A 21,429-nucleotide genomic window follows, 5' to 3' on the forward strand; every position below is an offset into this window, starting at 1 on the left:
CTGCCACTGAAAACTCTCACTTCTTTCTGTGTTGGGAGCTGTCAGCATGTGAAAAGAATGCCTTATTATTGTTGAGGGATGGGGAGAAAGGGAAAAGGTTTTTCCCTATGTGTTGGCTTAATCATTTAACATTGAACACTAAAGCTTAAAGGGCTCTACTTTCCAGGCCCGTCACTGACCTCTTTATGGAGAAATTGAGGACTTAGGCCTACTGTGAACCACAGTACTACCATTTTAGTTATAATACAACAGCTGGGAATAAAAACTACAGACCATACTTGGGTTGCAAAGAGTACAAAACATGAAGCATTTTCACCAAGAAAACCCTAAAGCATGTTAAAACTATCTTTAAGCCTGTGTGTTGCACAGTATTATGCAGTGCTAAGACCTTCACTGAATTACCACTAAAGGAAAGCAGGCTGAATGGTTCTAGTTTATAAACTTGGTTAGATTTTAATTAAAATATTGCACCTTTTAGAGACTACACCTTACCAGTGAAAGCATGAGGAAGGTTTCATTGTCATCTTATGAAAAGCTGTTGCTATACTTAGCTTGCTGCAGAGGTGTTCATCAGCTCTGGTGCATTTTTAGGCTTTTCAGTGTTTGAGCAACTGAAGTCTTGCAATTGTTGCATCATTAGCATCCCCGCTTCCATGAAAATTGAAGTGTTGTGTTTTCCACAATTGAGAAATAGGGGTATTGCACTCTATTCAACCAATGTTTTCAAGTATCTCTCAGAAGTACTGCACAGGGACCCATCACAAACAGTGAGAGCAAGGAGAAAGGGGCAAAGTGATTTGCCCAAGGTCAAACAGCAGCTCATTAGCCAAACTAGGACTCAGATCCAGGTCTTCTGAGCCCCAGTCCAATGCCCTAGCTCTTTGACTAGGTTACCTCTCAAACTCAGTCACTCAGCTCACTGAGAGTGGTTAAGACTGCTGGTCTCTAACAGAACTCATTTTTCAGGGGAAAAACACAATTCAGGATATATTAAATAGGTCTAGTATAAAAAGCTTTTCTATGGGCACCAAATGCAAGTGTGAAATTCTGCTGTTATACAACTGGAAGAAATTTAATACTTGGAGTTGAAGTTTGTCTGGCACAAGGCATAGACTAGGATACTGTTTGGAGAAGGAGTTCTTAAGTTCTGTGTGATGGAGAAAGCAGCATGTACTGTCAGTCATTTTAATACTCATGTTAAAAAGTCTAGTTAGTTTCCTCCTTGTCTTGATGGGGACAATTAGGTCATCTAAGGCGTCTGACATCGGCTACCTCCGTCCCTAAACAACAGCCCCTAGAACTCTTCCTGCCCTCCCATTAAATAAGATGCTTGACGGGAGACGGTCTTATCAAACTTAAAACTACACTCAGTTGGAAACTAGCAGTGAAGGGGACTACATCTGGTAGTTCTGAGGCAGTGAAGGGGGACTACATCTGGTATATAAAACAAACTAGAATTCTACTGTTCTGTGTGCTTCCTCTTTATGATGAGCCGGGGAAAGGTGCTGCATTATTCAAAGCAAAATCTATCCATGGCAGGTTCGTGGCCGCTGGACGAGCTTCCGCCATGACTGTCCCTCAGTCCTGATCAAGAGGGATCCAGCGAGAGGGGAGGGGAGGAGTTAATTCCCCAAACAGATACAATCTTTTGCCTATTTCCTGTTATGCAAACAAGGGCTGTATATTTGAAAGAGCCTCACAGCAGAGCTTGTTTATTAATCTTTTCAGAAAGGGGATGTGAAACCGGTTTGACAGAGTTACTGGAAACAGGATGGGGAGAGGGAGGGACTTTGTTTATAGAGGTTTGTGTCCACTGCAAGCCTTCCACACTTCAGGGATATTATTGCCACCCAAGCACACTAGCTTAGGCTCTTTTTGAAAGGCTTCTGATTGTTGTGAACATAGTACTAGGACATGCTTTCACTTGTTGCATATGCTGCACTTTTTCGGGCTTTTACAAAACTGGACTCTTCCTCTCCCATCACATGGCTTGTCACCAGGCAGCCTTTCAGATGCAGAACAGGTCACACACATGTGCAGCCTTAATGCTTTCTTTGTAGAAGTGCATGTGTTCTTATCAGTGCCCCTGTAAATAGGAGCCAAAGATTAAATACCTGCTGACTGAGGGCTTACTGAGCCAGCTTCTTGATGGAGCCTGTAGCAGGATAAACTAGTTTTTTGAACACATTAATATTTAGGAGGTCCCATAAAGTGCATGATGATTTGACTTTAGTTTTGTGGGTGCTCCTAGGAGCAGAATAATACCTCATTCTTTAGGTATATATTTGGCAGGAGGTTGGGGCCAGCTGCTAGCCACAGGGAAATGCTTAATGAGCTAAGTGTGAGGTAGATGGGGCCACGTTCTGGGATAAGCCAAAAATTCCATGCTGGGCAAAGTTGGGCATAAGACTCCCACTTGCACTGCACTCATGTGCATGACTTCTGCGACCACTCTACAGTACACTGGCCTGAGAGCTGCACTAAATGAAGGTAGTAAACCACTGGAACAATTTATCTCTGAATAACAGTAGGTGCACCAGCACCTGAAGTCTTCTTTAAATCTTTCTAAAAGATTAAGTCTATAGCTCAAACAGAAGTAGCTTGGGTCTAGATCCTGAAAAAGTATTTCTGTACAAAGTCCAATTGAAATCAGTGGGAATTTGGCACCTAAATATCTTTGGGGATCTGGGCCTTGCTACAGAAATTACTGAAAGGCCTGTGTTCTGCAGGTGATCAGACTAGGTGATCATACTGGTCTTAAAATCATATGACCTAAGTTAGGTCAGCCTCCACTAGCCACCGGTCTTTGGGCTGGTGTACCAGAGTTGCATTCTGACCACACTCACCCCTGTGCTGACAGCAAGAAGTGGGTAGGGCTAATGTACCCCTCCCTATACTGGATCCCCTGGATCTGAGATGATCTTCCCTGAACCATTAATTCAGGTGTTGCCCCCGCAAAAGGAAGGTCACAGTGCAGCAAAACATGCAACAGACAAGGATCTGCAGCATTCTAGAACCACAAGTTCAAATCCCTAGCAGCATTTAGGGAGGCCTGCAGGCACCTTGTTGAGGAATATACCCTGCTCATCTTTCAGAACTCCTTCCATGAAGGAACAGTCATTCACACAAGCTTATTAAAAAACTGAAAAGATCACTACTCAAAACCATAAATTGAATGATGGGAAGTAAATCGGTGCTAGGTACCGAAGCAAATGAGACCTGGAGGGATACAAGAAATTGGCCAAGAATATAGATGCAAAAATGAAAGCCAAAGATCTTCAAAGAACTTTACTTAAGACTTTGAACAAAAAGAATGGGGAAAAGTAGTATACAGAGTGGTGAAACCAGGGGACAGAAGTACCAAAGATATGAAGGAAGTCAGGTTAATCAAAGATGAAACTGATATGGTGTTGACTGATGACTGTCACATAGAGGATTGATGGAAAATATATTCTGAATGACCTTAAATGAAGAAAGCTCAAGAAGGAATGCAACATCAAAATGATGTTGTGGAGCATACTGTGCCAGATGAAGTGGCAAATGCTGTAAAAGAAATCAAAAATAATAAGACCCTAGGCCCAGATGGAATCCCTAGTGAGACATGGAGAAAGCTTAGATTAGAAGGCATCCATGTCTGATATCCCTGTTCAGTTCAATCCCAAACCCGTGGAGGAAAAGCATCTCAGGGCCAATACACAAGGGAAAAGATGACACTGACAATTCCACAAATTATAGAGGTATAAAGCTGATGAGTCATACAAGGAAAGCATGGGAGAGAGTCATCGATAGACTAGGAAGTGATGTAGATACTAGTGAAAATTATCATGGCTTCATGATACAGTGCACTGCTGGGGATTAATGCCCTTTGGTTTAAGCATTTGTCCATGGCAAGTGTTGGAGACAGGATTCTAACCTTGATGGACCAGTGGCATGGCAAGTCCTATCATAGAATATCAGGGTTGGAAGGGACCTCACCTCAGTCCAACCCCCTGCTTGAAGCAGGGCCAATCCCCAATTTTTGCCCCAGATCCCTAAATGGCCCCCTCAAGGATTGAACTCACAACCCTGGGTTTAGCAGGCCAATGCTCAAACCACTGAGCTATCCCTCCCCCCTATTCTTAACTGGACCCTAATTTCCCTGTCAAAGAGATAACACTGACATTAAAAAGGGAGCACTTTCCATCTGAAACAGAGACTAGTTAGTATATCCCAATAAAATGACTTAATTCAATTTACATTGCTATTAACCAATGCAAACTAGACAAAACATAGGTTCAGTGCTATAATGCCAGTAAATACAGTTAACATTAAGGAAATCTTCCCCCATTTATTTCAGAGGTGATGAGTTCTGCGCTATTCCCCTCTCTCTGTTTCACAATCAGAAGTGGAGCTAGCTGTGCCAGAATTTTCTGGTCTGCTGATCTAGGGTCAGCCATTGTGTTTGTCTGGCTTTTACCAAAGACCTGACATGCTGTTGAATTTGCTCAGAGAGCAAGTAACGTCAGCAGTGAACTGTCTGGCAAGGCTGACAAATCTAAGATGCTGATGTAATTCAAGAAGCAATTTGATGCTTTCCTGGGGCTGGACTGTGTATTAAGAGGATGAGCCTCAGTGGATCAAATGATCCTTTTCCTTCCCACAGTAACTTCTCAGGTTCTGATTGATAATGTTCCTGTTTCTTGGGCAGTCATTTGATACCTTGAATTTGCTTTCTCCAATGAATACGTTAATGCCTTTAATAGGTCTCAGGAAATTGCTGCATTTCTTCATCTGATACATTAATAATGTGAAGGGGCTTAAAAGATTTTCTGCCTTCTCAGCTTTCCCCTGTCCTGGCCACATGTATTCACTTCTGCCGAGTCACAGGAGACCAGCTGCAATTTAAAAAAATGCAGGGAGCTTGAATTGCATTCTTGGAAAATCAGCCTTGTTGCTCTGCCATGCAGGAATGTCAGACAGGCTCTAAAGCCCTTGAGAGCCAGTGTGGCTCAGTGGGTATAGCACTAGCCTGGGAACCAGGGGACAGGCGTTCTATTCCTGGCTCTGCCACTGGTCCAGTGTTAGACAAGTCACTTCACCAGTGGATGATGATATTTACCTCCTTTGTGTAGGGCTTGGAGAGCCATGGATGAAAAGTGCTCTCTAGGCTCAAGGGATTTTGCTAGCCACAGAACTTCTACTAGCAATAAATAGAAGGAGTTGCGTAAGGTGAACAGCAAAGAGAAAATAAAACTGAGAAGTCCTGACTGCTGTGTAGAATGGTCCTGCTACCCAGTCTGTGCATAAACCAGCTTGAACTGATGTTTTTTGAATTTCTCCTCACCTGCATAAAATCCTTTTGGTACTTTGATCTGCTCATGCTATCCCAGGAGAAGCTATAACAAGTAGGCATCCTATTGCAACCCATGGTATCTGAAATACCTGCAGTGAGCCAAGAGGTACCAAGAGGATTCAGTAGAGGGAGAAAAACCTTAAAAATAAACCCAGAACAAGTCCCCAGATTGGAACACCCCTGCACTTGATAGCTGGTTCCAGCTAGGATCTAAATGGGCCAAACCAAAACCCTGTTCCAAACAAGTTTTCACAAAATTCAGATATGGATCCTGACCTAAATGTTGCAGCTTGGGCCCATTTCCAGGTAAAGCATATTTCTGTGCTGAATGCCCACTGTTGCCTGGTCCGTAAGGACATTCAGCACAGGAATCTGGGCCTAACTGACATTTCGATTTTACTATGCAACTCACCTTTAAAAAAGATTTTCACTGTCTTGAGTAAACAATAAGAAACAGGAAAACGTTCTCCACTGGTGGGAAGAAAAATGGTGAGCAACTGAGGAGAACGCTAAGGTCATGTCTACACCCTGGGCGTTCCAACAGGACAGCTACAGCGCTGCAGTGTAGAGGCTTCCTGAGGTGATGGAAAGGGTTTTTTTTTTCCATTGCTGCAGTTAATCCTCCTCTCTGAGTGGTGGTAGGTAGGTTGATGGAAGAATTATTTCGTCAACCTAGTTGCATCTACCCTGGGCGTTAGGTCGGCTTGACTACGGTGCTCAGGGGTGTGATTTTTTTCCACACCCCAGAGTGACATAGCTAAGTCGATCTAATTTTTAAGTGTAGACCACGCCGAAGGGTATATTTACATTGGAGTTGGAGGGCGCAATGTCCAGCTCGAGCAGGCATACCCCCAACACTAGCTCTGACTGAACTAGCAAACTAAAAATAGAAGCATAGTCATGGCGGCTCGAGCAGCGGGATGGACTAGCCACCCTGAATACAATCCTGTCCAAGACCCTAGGTATGTACTTGGGCAGCTAGCCCCTCACGTGGCCGCAGTGGCTACGCTGCTGCTGTTAGTATGCTAGCTTGATCATAGGTAGTGCGGGTATGTCTACTTGGGCTGGTAATTACATCTTCCAGCTCTAGAGTAGCCCTACTCTAAGTTACAGGAGCACACCTTTGCTTTGTATCTAACCCTGCAAAGCTAAAGGCTGAATTCTCTCAGCACCACACAGCACATCTCTATTCCAGTATCTTGTTCTTCTTCCATATGTCTCACTTGGGAATCCCACAAATGCAGGGATGACAGTCTGAGAATTAGAATTGCCATTTGGGTCTGAGGTGAGGCGAAGGAGAACTTGGTTCTACTGTATTATTAGCTCTGCCCAAATTTCTTATGAGACCTTGACCAGGTTACTTCACTGCTCTGTGTCTGTTTGCCATCTGTAAAATGGGGTAAATAATACCCATGTACCTGCCAGGGGTACTGGGACACTTAATGCACTAGTATTTGAAGCACCTTGGCATCCTCAGAAGGAAGGTGTTCTAGAAATATGTACAGTACTATGCCACACATACTGGTGCGTATATACCTTTTCTAATGTACATTGGTGGGGCCCAGTACATGTTTTACATCAGTAAATAGTTCTGGACCCAGCAGATTTAAAGGCTTAATCCTTTTGGCTGTCCCAAGCCCTGTGCAATCATCTTTACATGTACATGTCCCTGTAAGCTGGGTTGGCAACTTCAATTACAATGCCATTCAGTGCCAGCTTATGGCTCCAGAATGAGACGCAGATAACAAATCTGAACCATGAAACCCAGTTATACAACCCTGATAAACGAATAAACTTGTCAAAGGATTGTATTACTGTGCACCAGTCTCAACAGACTGCATTTATCAGCCCCAGCCAAACAGAGTATCAGGTGTTGCCTGAAACCCTAACCACTGGCTGTCTGTTAAAGGACACATCCCTCATGAATAAAGTGCAGAAAGCAAAAGATGCCCCAATCTAGAAGGGTCACTGATGAGCTCTGAAAAGAGTCCTATCCAGCTCCCTTTAGCCAAAGGAAGGTCACTGGGTTGCATGGGGGGAAGGGAGGTGTTAACAGGACCACAACGGTCACAAATAAAAATGAGAGCAAGTGCTGGCATGCTCAGCTGCAACTGCTATGCCCTGCAGTGTAACGGGCCATATTGAGCCCGGGTGGGTCTTGCTGTGGTCACCACTGAGCCAGGAGCATCAGAGTGATAGCAAGTGAGTTAAGTACATTAATTAACTTTCTCCAGCTTTTTTCCACCGAATGCATCCGATGAAGTGAGCTGTAGCTCACGAAAGCTTATGCTCAAATAAATTGGTTAGTCTCTAAGGTGCCACAAGTCCTCCTTTTCTTTTCTCCAGCTGACTCTCCTGGCAAGAGTAGACTTGAGAAATTATTAATCGGGATGCCAAGTGTTTGAGCCACATTTTTATGGCTTTCCTGCTGAGCTGGGCGTCCAGAAGTTGGAAGTTTTATAATCCACACATCTTTGAGTCCCAGCCTTACAATAAATTCCACCATTCTGGGCTCAGGCTAATCCAGAATTCCACTGCTTTCTTTCCCCCTGTGGCATTGCTCTATTGCCTGCTGTACATGCACTGCTCAAAGCCATTTCACAGAAGCTGAATTCAGACCCTCTTTTCCCTCAGCAGGAGTCAAGTGCAAGCAGCTTTTCCTGGATTAACCAAAATAAACTTCAAAATCTTATTTCTTACAAGGAGAAATAAAGCAATGCAAAGAGAGGAACAAAAGCTTTAAAGAAAATGGAATTACAAAGAAAAGATTTAAGCAGAGGATCAAATCAGACCAGTTCTGCAGTCATGGAATTGGAAAAAGGGCCTTCTAGGGTCACGACAGGAACTCCCTTTTTTTTTTTTTTTTTTTAAAAAACACCCCCTACACACATATCAGCTCAACCATGCCCTGCAGCATTATAGAAGCTCCCTTGCTTTCCCTTCTTCTCCTATGCTCTGCTCCAATCTCCAGACCTGCACTGCAGTCTTACAATTCTATTTTCTTACCTTCTCCCACACCCCACCTCTCAGCTCCAATCTCTGTAGAAGCATTTACAGGGACTTTAGTCTATTTATTCCATCCTGCTTTCAGCACAGCATGCACAGGGCAGAGTATTGGACGCACAAAGCAGTGTAACCTGGAACATATTGAATTTCTTATTGGTTGCATGTGAATATTTAATTCTAGGTAACACTTGACTGGCAGGACTGCCAGGTTATGAGTTAGAGTATTAATGGTGTATTGATAATACATGCTAGCAGTAACACCTGACTAGAGCTGCGAGCGTTTAATAAATGTTTTCAAAAGTTTCTGCAACTTATGTGAATGTTACAAGAATGGCTATAGATGCTACCTAAAATATTCATAATGCATCATGCTTATTGTTCATTATTCATGGATCCTTGAGTGAATGTTGTAGGAGTGAATGGAGGTGGTTCCATGAACTAGCGCAGGGATCGGCAACCTTTGGCGGACTGGTTTGTTTACCTTCCGTGTCCGCAGGTTCAGCCAATCGCAGCTCCCACTGGCTGCGGTTCGCTGCTCCAGGCCAATGGGGGCTGTGGGAAGCAGTGGCCAGCACATCCCCCGGAACCGTGGCCAGTGGGAGCTGTGATCAGCTGAACCTGCGGACGCAGCAGGTAAACAAACGGCCCGGCCCACCGGGGAGCTTACCCTGGCAGGCTGCAGGCCAAAGGTTGCCAATCTCAGAACTAGTGTCACAACCCATTCTTTACGAGAGCTGCCTTCCCTTCAAATAAAGTTAATGCACCTGAAGTGACTGTCATCATATTATAACTATCAAATAAACAGTTCCTTAGTCACTTCATGCAGACACAGATCTTTTACCACTATAAACTATTTTTTAAAATGTGCTTATTTTATGCATCTAAAATTGTACATTTAAAAAAAAAATCAAGTTAGAACTAAATCCTTAAACTGAATCTGTTGGGCATCAGCTGTCTCCTTCCTGCTGTGGGAAGGTCAGAAATCTTACTGGCACATCTGAAAACCAAAACTGTCCATGTGCAGGCCTTGCCCAGATATTGTCCTCAGTGCAGCTGTAAGGAGGCTAAAAGTACAGGTGTGAATGTGCTATCTGGTTGCTCAGTGTAAAATAATAAGGAGCAGGTGTTAACCTGTGTGACAAATGTGTATCCTCACAGAGTAACCTTTTCCACAGCACAACTCCAGTTTTAAAAAACATAATATCAGGAGGAGAAAGAAGAGGCAGCTCATTCCAGAGGATAGTAAAGCAGAGTGGATGGCTGTCAGCATTTACCCACTTCCCCTGTGCTCCAGACCATAGGGTCCATCAGAAGAGCCAACAAGATAATGCTCAACCATTCACCAGCTGAACCAACAGGATCTACTGATAACTGCCAGCAATACAAGGAGATCAACCAATCAAACCTACAAATAAATCCAATTTTCCTATTACAGAGTCATTCAGGATGCTGAACATAAGACCAAAACCCCTTTATTATTTGGGAATTCCACCAAAGGTGCCTGAACTGAGATCTCCTCACTGTTTCCCCAGTGTAGCTTAAACAGACTCATAACTGTTCGAAGCAATCTTCAGGAGATTAAAAATCGTCTCCAGAGGAACCTGCACTGGACTGTGTTGTTGTTGGGTTGGCTAGTGGGAGGATTGATGGTTCCTGGTGGAAATATACCAGAGTATTTCCAGACGCTGAAGCATTTACAGTGGTGGCTGCATTTCATTTGTAGATGGCAATTCCAGTCCATAATAACTATTATTTTGTGCAATGCTTTGAGATCTTTCAGGGTGAAAGGCATTAAACAAAAAGGAAACGTTATTGGGACATGAGCACCCTTTCAAAGGAAGCATGTGTGTCTGTTCACAGTTGCTGAATTGATGTAAGGGTCTTGGGCTACTTCTGCATTTCATATCATTTTCTAATTTCAGACGGATGGGCTAAATCCCACCCCCGGATGCATGGGGGCAGCTCCCTACTATGCTGAGTCACATATGGAGCCCGAGACAGAATTGGGCCTCTTGCATTTAAACAGAATCTTACTTCTATCCCAGCCACTCCCACTCTGAGGTATTTCAGTGAAGTTGTCAAGCTGAACTTGATAAAATTCCTCTTTATAAGTGAAATTCACCATTGTGCAGTGGGCCAGCAAAATGTCCATGCACCACTTAAATCCCAAGTAAACTCTCAAATTAGGGCTTAAGTAGAATTGACATGATATATAGGTCTTGCATCAGCCCTCTTCACACAGGTTAATTCCACCCAATGGCAATAGACTAATGTCACAAATATCACCACCTTCCCCAAGTGGGACCCTGCTGAAGGAGAAGCTGGGCAGCTGTCACCCAAACAGAAACAGTGCTGGAGTCTTCAGATTCAACCAGTCGAGTCAGAGATGTGCTGTCCTGTAAGCTCCATTCTATTGAACAACATTGAGTTTCTGTAAAAGGAAACCTTCCTGCATAACGGGCAATTTTAAAGCTCCAGGATGTGCTAGGAATGGGTCCACGCTGTAAAACCCGTCTGGATTTAACTCGCTGAGCACTAGGGGATATTTGGGTCGTTCTGGTTCAGGTCCATGTCATCAACAGTAGGAAGATGAAGAGCCGAGATCACATAGAGAAACACATTCTCTTTGGCACCTTGTATGAAAGTCTCTTTTTATGAGAACATTTTTTTTCCTTCCATCCAGTTGAGCAATGTGGGTGCAGGAAAAGGGAGGGGCACTGTTCTGAAACAGGAAGGAAAATGCCCTAATCCTAGCAATTGCCATTTCATTTGCTATTTGCCAGGCTTTCCTGACAGCCAAGTGCAAAGTTAGTTAGTTAATATTTGTACAGCGCTTTGAAGATGGAAAGCCCTATCTAAGTGCCAAGTATTATTGAAGGCTTAATAATGACACAACACCTATGAAGTCTTTTCATTTTCGGAATGGTCTGCAAATATTAACTGCATGATCCCCTAATGCCCCTCTGAGGTAGGAAATTCAGTGCTTTCATTCCCCAATTTACAGTTAGGGGAAACTGACAGAGAGGTTAAATAACTTGCCCACAGAAGGAGTATAGAAGTCAGGACTGGATATCGACACGCCTGGGTCCCAGTTATGCTCACACTACTAGTGGTTTGAAAGTATGTTCACCTGCGGTAGAGATGCCACCACATTTTCTCTCTAGCTGAAGGCCCAAGGAGTAGCTGCTTATAAAATGCAAAATGTATTTAATAACCACTGCAGCCATTCTTTATCCAATACTTTGTCCAATCCCTCAGAAAGTGTCCTGCAAAGTAACCCTTCACCAGCAGTTTCCACTGCCCCATGCAGACATTTTCCCAGAGGTTTTTTTCTTATCAGCACCAGATACCATGTTAGGTGGGTGGAGAGATGGAGAGAGCAGGAATATAAGGAGGACATTCTACATTTAATTCCATGGGGAGAAGTCCTAATAGCAAGCCTAGAAGCAAACCTCCAAAAGATCTTAGCCTGGGTGACCTAAAAGACTCAGTTCAGGGTTTAGCAAGGCAAAAAAAAAAAAAAACACACAGAGTATCTCTTGGAAGTATTGTAAATGGAAGGATGCATGGTCTAGTGGTCATGGCAGGAAACAGAATCAGGTCATCTGTGACCTGCAAGGTACTTAATCTCAGTATGGCTTAATTACCCAATCTATAAAATAACCTCCTGATGAGTTGCAGGGATGTTTATAAAGCATCACTGGATGGGACCTCGCCTGTTTTTATTATAGTTTATTATGATCATTATTGTATTTATTACTTTGGTCCCATGCATCTTTTCTCTTCCTGTTCTCTCCTAAAACCAAGAATTTGGCTCCTGTTCACAAATCTGGCTTTTACTTATTGCAGCCTAGGAAAACGATGTCAGGCTACCAGCTGGTAATTTGCTAATGTCTGAGCAGTTGCTTTGCAGGGGCTGGAGGGAAATGGCATTTCAGTGAAGGCAGAGCGGTCTCAGACTTGAGGAATGTGAGGCAGTTCATATATTCAGACATGGGGGGAGGGGACATTCTTTGGGACATTCATCCCGTTCACCTGGTTCCCTTAGCTCACAGTGGTTTGAAATGTACCATTTCCTTTGCATTCTCCAAGTAACACTTTCTTTCTGGTGAAAGGGGCAGGATTGAATTACTGGCAATCAAAGTCCAGTTTGTCCCTATAACATAGGCAACACCAGCACAATTCTCCTCCACACACCTCCCCTTCAGGCGGCCTCAACCCTTGTGCAAAGGCATTCACAGCCCGTGGCAGCTCAGCGGAGGGTGCCAACCATCGTGTGGCTGGTTTGGGGGATGCTGAGACACTTGTCCGCAGGCAGCTTATTTGAGACCATTATTTCACCTCCAACAAACACCCATCAGATGGTATCAACTTTTACTCTCTACCTTGTTGGATTGGAACCACTTGGACCATTAATTTAGGCCTCATCTACACACAAATGTTACACTGGTTTAAATTTAAATCAGTTAAATCAAGCCCCTGTATAGACACTCTTACTCAAGAGTAGCTTATGCCCATTTAAACAGATTGCAAATTGATTTAACCCAAACCAGGCTTATTTTGATTCAAACCAAAGTCAAAAAGCCTACATAGCCTTTTGCATTAGTTTAGCTAAATAGATTTTAAAATCACATTTTAAGTTAAAGTGATCAACTTCCTTGTTTAGACAAGCTCTGAGAAGCAAGAGCTCTTAGCTCAAGTTCACTGAAATGCTTCTACATCTTAGAGATTCTGGCCCAAATTTTGGGTTTGTAACAAAATCCAGCCCAGTTTGGGGTTTTGGAATGAACATTTGGGAGAGCACTACACTGCACTTCCAGGCCCTTCGGTAAAGCACAAAGTGAAAGAGGAGATGGTCAGGATTGTTTACAGATGAGTCCAAACCACATCTCCTGATCTTTGGTATGAAACCCAAATTGTTTCCATCTTTTATAATTATACTGGACCAAACAAAACTGGACCAACTAACCCACGCTTTGTGGTGCTGGACATCCAGATATGGATTGGAATGTTGGAGCTTGAGTTCAATGGTACTATTTGCAGATTCCCTTTCTCTCGCACGCGCGCTTCTGCTCCCTCCTTTGGGATCTAGAAGAGGAACACAACCGGCCTTATATAAAGCAAAGCCAGAGTGCCAGGAAGGGAGATTCCACAGCGCACTGTTTTGATCCCAGCAGGAGAAAGACATCCTATACGCAGCAAGAACTTTTGGGTTAGTTCAAAAGAAAGGCAACAGAAAATGTAGATGCAGCAGTTAATGGGCAGCCATTTCACTTCCTTTTCAGCATCCGACACAAGGAATAGGGAGGCAGCATCCACAATCCAGTCCAAACCATTGCTACTATAGTCATTTTACTGCCTAAAATGGGCAGGCGATTTCTGCACGGAGACAGCAGCCCCCTTCTGTACAAGGGCAGCACATGGTGGTCCAGTCTCTCCCAGTACTGCCTACTCTGTGAGTTCAAAAAATTGTAAGATTTGGAAATAAGGTGTAGCTTGCCTCTTTTTTTTTTTTTTTTGTTGTATGCAGTGTAGTTGTAGCTGTGTCAGTTCCAGGATATTTGAGAGACAAGGTGGGTGAGGTAATATCTTTTATTGGACCAATTTTTGTTGGTGAGAGAGAAAGCTTGTCTCTCTCTCTCTCACCAACGGAAGTTGGTCCAATAAAAGATATTACCTCACCCACCTTGTCTCCCTTCTTTTTTTGATCTGCCTTCAGGTTTCTGATCTCTGAGAAGAAGGTGCCCACTCCCCACTGCCTGGGTGTGAATTAATTTCAAATTGAGAATGCAATCTTAAGTCTACAGTCAGGGCACTCAAATGGGAGGGGAACCCTCCTCTTCTTCCTGACTGATGGAGAAAGTGTCTCTCAGCCCAGCACCCTCCTCTCCCAATACCCCTGGCACCACTTAGGCACTCCCCCCCACCACAACTCTTAGACTGTCCTCTAATGATCACTATCCTCTGTGCCTCCTGGGCACTATCAATTTTCCACTTCAGCTGACACACATCCTGTTTTCTGCTCCCTTGTCCCCCTGCTTCACCAAACTCTGCCCCTTGGATTCTGCTCTCCTGCCAGTAGCAAGCAGCCAGGTCTGGCAGGGAGACACTTTCCTGCAGATGGCAGGGCCTCCTTCCCTTCCACCTCAGCCCCCTGATGGTTGTTCATTTACTGTGTTTACTCACTCAGTGCAGCACTAGAAGGGGCAGGGGTTGGAGCTGTTGCTGCCACACCTACCCTGGAGTGCCCCACTCTGCAGAGAGGAGGCTCTTCAGAGGGAAGGAGCCTGGGAATAGCAGCCTTTAGCAGTGGCAGGGGAGAACTGTGCCCCAGGGCCACCAGCTCAGGGTGCCAACAGCAGCCTCCAGAACTGCAGCCTCATGAACAGCTCAGATGGGACGCTTGAGCTGGCAGATCATGAGCAGCCGCTACAAATCACAGGAAATCTTTTGAGAGCTGAGAAAATATCTTGGTAGTTGGTAACCCTGCTGCAGTCACCAGCAGAACAGAGAAAGGGTGGGCAGAGGTGATGGTCTGAATATAGGCCAAGAAGCCAGGAACCCCTAAATTCTAACCCCATCTTTGACTCCAAATTATTTCATGATATTAGACAGCTCACTTAGCCTCCCTGCTCCTCAGTTTTCCCATCTCTACACTGTGGGAAATACTGACCTCTTTACCTCACCAAGATTCAGTCAGCTAGTGAAGAGCTCTGAAGCCGAAAAGTTTTCCTTATTTTTCTTAGTAACATTTGGGAGTGATTTGTTGTGGTCACTCAGAGCCTCTCACTCTCCTTCCCCCCCTCCCCTTCTTTCAGTAACTAAGCATCAATTAAACTTCCAGCAATTTGTGGAGCCTTGAGAATAGCTTCAGTAGAGAGCAGTCATACTAGCTCCAGCCATGAGAGGGAGATATGCTGCTTCTTGATTTTCCAGCTCTGATGTTAACTGCCTTCTGGTGGCTTTTGTAAGCTAGTTGGACATTTTGTAAGGTAGTTGGACCTGTGCATTTTCCCTGGGTGAATCTGCTTTGGGAGGCAGGAGTAAGCTCTCAGGGGGAATTTGTTTAAATCCTGAAGGTGTACAGGGCTCAAGTTTTTTTAAAAAAGGAGCAATTTGTTTCTCAACAGATCTGATCATGGGAAATAAAGGCAAGTGATATGTTAATGCTGTGTGGATGGGGAGTGAATGGCTCAGGGGATCAGGGATGGGACAAAACTAGACAGATTTTCTCCTTTACATTGCTGGATTTAAACTATCCCAGTTCAATACTGATCTGTTTCGTCTGGCAAAGCAGATTAAGGCAAAGACTATAGGTCATTGTCTAGGGCCCCAGATCCTGGAGTCATGTGATCTTATTGGCATCTGAGCTTTAATTTTATTTCAACATTTATTTCTAGCCGTAAAAATGTGATCTGAGTGTAACGTATGCAGTGACAATTACCTGAATCTGCAGACAGCCTGAAACCATAGCTCAGAGAGGTGAGCTGCTCCAAGCATCTCAGTGGGAAGTACTTCCAAGATCCACGGCTCTTAAGGGCCATGGACTCTGAGTAGCAGGAGAAGAGGCAGCAGTTCCAGCCCACCCTCCCAAAAAGATACACCAGCAGCTGGTGTAAGTGTTGGGGTCCCAGTGCTATGATGGCTGCTTCTCTGCATGAAAGCTGGAACCCTTTCTGCTCCCTCGTGCAATAGAGGCCCAACTACCATTCCTGAGAGTACAACGAGCCCCTATACCACTGTCCTACCTTCTCTGGAAGAGGAGAGGGGCCCCTACCACCAACATACCAAATAGATGGTGGGGTCAGAGTGCAGGGTCAGGATTACAGGGGTGGAGCCATGAATACCCCATGAAGTGGTAGTCCTAGCTGGGTGGCTGTTCAATGGCCTGCCAAATCTACCCATGCATTTTTAGAGAACCCATTATTGCAGTGGGGAGAGGCCTACGTGAAATGATTTGGTGGTCTCAGTTCCTTTCCTCCTGGACATAATATCCATGACTCATAAATGGTCACAGCATTGTTCCAAAGCACTGCAGGGCAATATCAAAAATGAAGGGACATTTCAAGGGCACTAAATGGCTTTCTTAACAGAAAGACCAAAGACTGTGTGGGTCACAGAGACTGGTATATTCTCTCACCCATAGATCAAGCAGAGGACATGTTGGAGAGCAGTGTAGGGGAAACTCCCACTACTACTGGTCTGTGTGGTTTCCAGGAATGTCAGTCCAGCACCTTTCACCAGCACAGCATTCACCCCAATACTGTTACTGTGCAACGTTAGGAGGTGCATTTTGTTTTTACTCTTTTGATTTCTGTTAAGCAGGAAGGTACGCCAGTGCAAGCCACTGATAAGCTGAACAGAGAGCAGAGGGGCTCGCACAGACATGGCCTTTGAGGTCCCTAAAAGAGAATCTTTGCTTTCTCTTTATCCCTATTCCTTACAAAGGTACATTTTAAAACAATCACCTGATGTAAACCAGTATCACACCAGCGGGAGGGGAAGCACGAAGAGCCCACATACAGGGGAAAGAGATGCATCCCAAACAATCATCTTGTTTACCCTCTCCCAAACCAATGCGTCCCATTTGTGTCAGTGTTTTTTGTGATGGAGACACTTGTCCACTGGGAACTGCCCAAGAGTAACAAACTCGGACCCTGTACCTATGAAGTATCCATGCGGGTGCAGAGGTCTGCCCAAGCAACTTTCTTTGCCGGATTGGAGCCTCACTTTGTACGGTCTACCAAACTGCCATCAAAGAGTAACCAATTTTCAGGCCGTAGGAAAGATTTGCAATGAAACTGGAAAACCATAAAATCAGAATTTTACATTTCATTGCAATTTTGCAAAATAAATACATAAATCTGATTTCACATTTTCACACATTTCTACAAAAAAAATCAGCCCTCTTTCACTAAAAAAATATGGAGGGGAAACAAAACAAAAATCAGCTTACTTTTGAACAAAAAAAATCAATATTTCTGAAGTTTTACATGTAGAAGTTACTGATATACTGAAATTCAGACAGAAAGACTGATTTTCACATGAAACCCTGAATTCCCACATTTTGCTGCATAAGCCACTTTTGTGAGCAATTACATGGAAAAGCAGAATTTGGAGGGTGCTGAAAAGGAATTGGGCAAATTTTCATACACGATAATTGACAGTTCCCTAGTCATTACCAACTTCAGCTGGGTTCACACTGTACCAGCAATCTAGAATTGGCAAGCTCTAGAGTCCATTTACAATCTACAGACCTCTTCTAAAGGACATTTTTTAGAATACCACGCAGTGGCAAGCACAGGGGTTCAGATTCTGATCTCAGTGACACTGGTGTAAATCTGGAGTAACTCACTTAAGCCACATTCTGATCTCCATCATACCAATGTAAATCTGGAATGACTCCAATGACTGACAGAATTAGTTAGGATTTACCGTAGCGTAACTGAAAGCTGAGTCTGACCCAAGCTTCCCAATCTTTGTGCAGCATCTGCCTGTACCACCACACACTTGGTCACACCATTACTATTACCTCCTCTGGTCCAGGGGGCAGCCACTTTGAATCAGTGGCCTTTCATGAAAAGCAAGCAAGTATGGCTCAGTGTGGTAGTTGCCTGTCATTTCCCCCAGACAAACCTGGGAGTGCCTCCTGAAGAGAGACTGTCTGCATTCCACAGTATGCATCCAATGAAGTGAGCTGTAGCTCACGAAAGCTTATGCTCAAATAAATTGGTTAGTCTCTAAGGTGCCACAAGTCCTCCTGTTCTTTTTGCAAATACAGACTAACACGGCTGTTACTCTGAAACCTGTCTGAGAGAGATTCCAACATCCAGGGGCTGGGACACTCAGACACTAGCTCTCCTTGAGCAGCAGTGACCTGAGAGGTGAGTTGCTCTGGCAACAGCACGCTTTATGTAACCCCCTCCACCTCCTGCTGCCTCTCCCACCCCCTGTGACTGCAGAGGTACGTGAGTTGAGGTAGAACTTTTTATTAGGATTTCTCATAAGCTGGATTTATGGGAAGTCCCCAACCGCCTGCCCCTGACAGCTGCTCACAAATGAGCTATTTTGGAAAGTAGGGCTCCCGGGCATAAAATACCATCATCTCTCTTATGACCTCCATACCACACAGATTCCTCCAGCAAAGGGAGGGAAAATAAGGTGAAAAACACTTTATAAGGAGGATACAACTAAGGCCATTCTTCATAATCTTAGAATGTTTTTCTAAATTTTTATATTAACTCTTCCGAAGACTAAAATCAAAATCTTCCCCCAAACATTTGTTTTCCTGTTGGTATGCACGTCTCTGGTTTGTTATTGTCGGGTTTGCTTGTATACACTGGGACTGCACACAAAAGGTTTGCTGAAGTAGGGTTACTCATTAATTCTGGGGCTGATTACCTGGGTTAGTTTCTGTTGAGGTGCAGCATGCTGGAGAGCTAGAGTTGATTTTGCTTTGTAAAGCCCAGAATTTGCTTTGAGTTTCAAGACTCAGACCAATTTTGCTCACTTGCAAGGTAAAACAGCATCCTTTCCCCAGTCAGTCCATCTGGGTTCTTTCTGGCTTGTGCATTACCAGCAGTAATAAAGATTCTGCAACTGGTACGTAATTAACAGTGCTACTGAAAATGCACAAGACAGAACAGACTCAAAGTGGGGTTGGGCTACACTACAGGAATAACAAATAGTGAACAATTGTGTGAGAAGAGTGAGCAGCTATGGATTGTGAATCTACACAGGGAGCAGCAGATCTGCTGAGCAAGGAAAAGCCATTTTTACACCAGAACTACACCCTAGTTTAGAATTTGAATGTACATCACAAAATATGCATCATATTTAAAACCATATAAAATTAGCCTATTTTCTTGCTGTTGACAATATTTGGTACAATACAGAACATTGCTTTGTGAACCTGCTGCTCATGAAGGGAGAGACTGATAGCACTAGCCTGAGACAGGTGCTGTGACAACTTAACAGATTCACGCACAGAGTTCTGCCAACGGATGGACCTGCAGCACGGCCTGCTGTTTCACCACCTGCTATTTCAGTCCTGAATCCCACACAGTTCTATGAATGTACCCCGATCCTGTCCTGCTTCACCTCCAGCTAGCACAGTCCTGGGCCCCCACATCTCAGTCCTGTCCTGTCGCATCCCCTGTTATTCCAGTTTCAGGTGCTCCTCAGAGTTCTTATTGGAAATAAGAATTCCCCAAAATATCACAAAAAGAACCTGTTCTCATGAGAGTTCCTGGTCAATTCATAGACTATCAGGGTTGGAAGAGACCACAGGAGGTCATCTAGTCCAACCCCCTGCTCAAAGCAAGACCAATCCCCAATTTTTGCCCCAGATCCCAAATGGTCCCCTCAAGGATCGAACTCAAAACCCTGGGTTTAGCAGGCCAATGCTCAAACCACTGAGCTATCCCTCCCCCCCCCCAAAGAATAATATGTTTGGCCCTCTGGCAAAAACAGTTAGATGAAAGCTGTTGGATTAGAGGTTACTAAAAGTAACTTACACCATTAAAACTGAAAAAAGGAAAATCTGATTTACCTTTCACCACTTCTGCTGTTCACTGTCAAATCTTTTGAGGTTCATCCATCATTAGTGGCAATCCATCTTAGAATAGTGGTTGACAACCAAAACTCAGGAACTTGTGGTGATTCCCTGGGCAGGATGATCACTACCTGGAGGGACAAGTCTGACTTCTGTTTCACTGAATCAGAAAAGATCCAGTCACCTGCGCCTTAGGAGTACCTAGGAGATGACTGGGTCCCTTTGGATCAGTTATCTTGCTGCCTCAAGAACAGACAGCAAATAAACTAATTATTATTATGTATTTTGGAGAGGGGAGCTGCCCACTTTACTCCTCTCAAGCTTAATATCTGCCACTCCTCAGGTGCAGCATCTCCATCATCCAGACCAATCTCAGCTTTAGTCTGGAGACTGGGCTCAGGATTCAAAACCAACATGCTTTGGAAGGCAGGACAGCTCTGGGGATTAGTAGCAAAAAGGGCTACAGAACTTTTCCCTTCTGCTCACTGCTTTGAATCTAGCCGTGGAGAATGAGGGAGCTGTGTGTGTCTATAGACACACACATACATATATACCTCAGTGTACCTGCTTGACTGCATAAAGTTAAATCAGAAGTGTGGCTAGAGAAACCAACAAGAAACAAAACCATGGCAAAGATAAGATACCATCCCAGAGAATACCTGGGGTCCTTCAGGAAACAATGGCAGAGCTATTAATTGGGGAATGTGCTCAGATGGGCTCCAACCCAACCAGCAAGGTTTACTTTTCCAGGACTAAACCTAGGATCAGAGAGAATGTTAAAACCGTAAGGATGTTCAGCTAGGCAGAAAAGGAAGAGAAAGGGCTGTCATCAGGCTGAGGCTGACCCTACGTCTACACTAGAGCTGGAAGGTATAATTTCCAGCTTAGGTACATATTGCCATGATAGCTCTGCTCAACCTAGCACACTGAACATAGAAGCATAGCCGTGGTGGCATGACAAGCTAGCCCCGCAAGTACATACCTAGGGTTTCTGATGGTATTGTACTCTGGGTGGCTAGCCTGTCCTGCCACCACGGCTCTGCTTCTATTTTTAGCGTGCTAGCTAGACCAGAGATAGTGTGGGTATATCTATCTGAGCTGGAAATTACACCTTCCAGCTGTAGTGTAGACATACCCATAGGCAGAGAGAGACAATGCTGTGAACAGGACAGTCTGCTTCTCCCAGCTACAGATGTGAATAAACTGGACCTACTTGAGCTAGGGATAGAGAGATTAATCTTTGGTAAGAAAATATGCATATGGGATTCATTGTTTTAACCCATTGACAATGTGTGTCCCTTTTGGCAAATAAATACTTTGTTTTGAAGATGCTATTTCTGTGCCACTGCAAACTCATTTTACAGGCTTCTAGAGGAAAATCCACAGCAGAGCCAAACCCAACTTGGATCATCAGGGAAATATGGGTGGTAACCGGGGTTTGTGACCCAAAGACCCGTCAAAGAGTGGTTGGATCATGGGGTCCCATCCAAGGGAAGGCATTGGCCTATCACTTGAAAGGAATGCACTGAGGAAACTG

At 44.2% G+C, this 21,429-nt stretch overlaps 1 protein-coding gene across 4 annotated transcripts in view; it reads left to right on the top strand.

Moving 5' to 3' along the window:
• The window catches only part of BOD1 (biorientation of chromosomes in cell division 1), an 80,609-nt gene that overhangs the window by 9,699 nt on the left and 49,481 nt on the right, over positions 1 to 21,429 (top strand). For 2 of the 4 annotated variants that reach the window (XM_048861219.2, XM_048861217.2), the window contains exon 4: positions 9,497 to 10,161. The exons of the other annotated variants lie outside the window; for them this stretch is intronic. Coding sequence is in view for 1 of the 2 variants with exons in the window: in XM_048861217.2 (XP_048717174.2) it covers positions 9,497 to 9,530 (34 nt within the window). In the remaining variant the exon portion in view is untranslated. Of the gene's footprint in view, positions 1 to 9,496; positions 10,162 to 21,429 lie in introns of those variants that run through there. 4 annotated transcript variants of the gene reach the window in all.

This window comes from Caretta caretta, chromosome 8, assembly GCF_965140235.1.
Source record: "Caretta caretta isolate rCarCar2 chromosome 8, rCarCar1.hap1, whole genome shotgun sequence".
NCBI classification, from domain to species: domain Eukaryota; kingdom Metazoa; phylum Chordata; order Testudines; family Cheloniidae; genus Caretta; species Caretta caretta.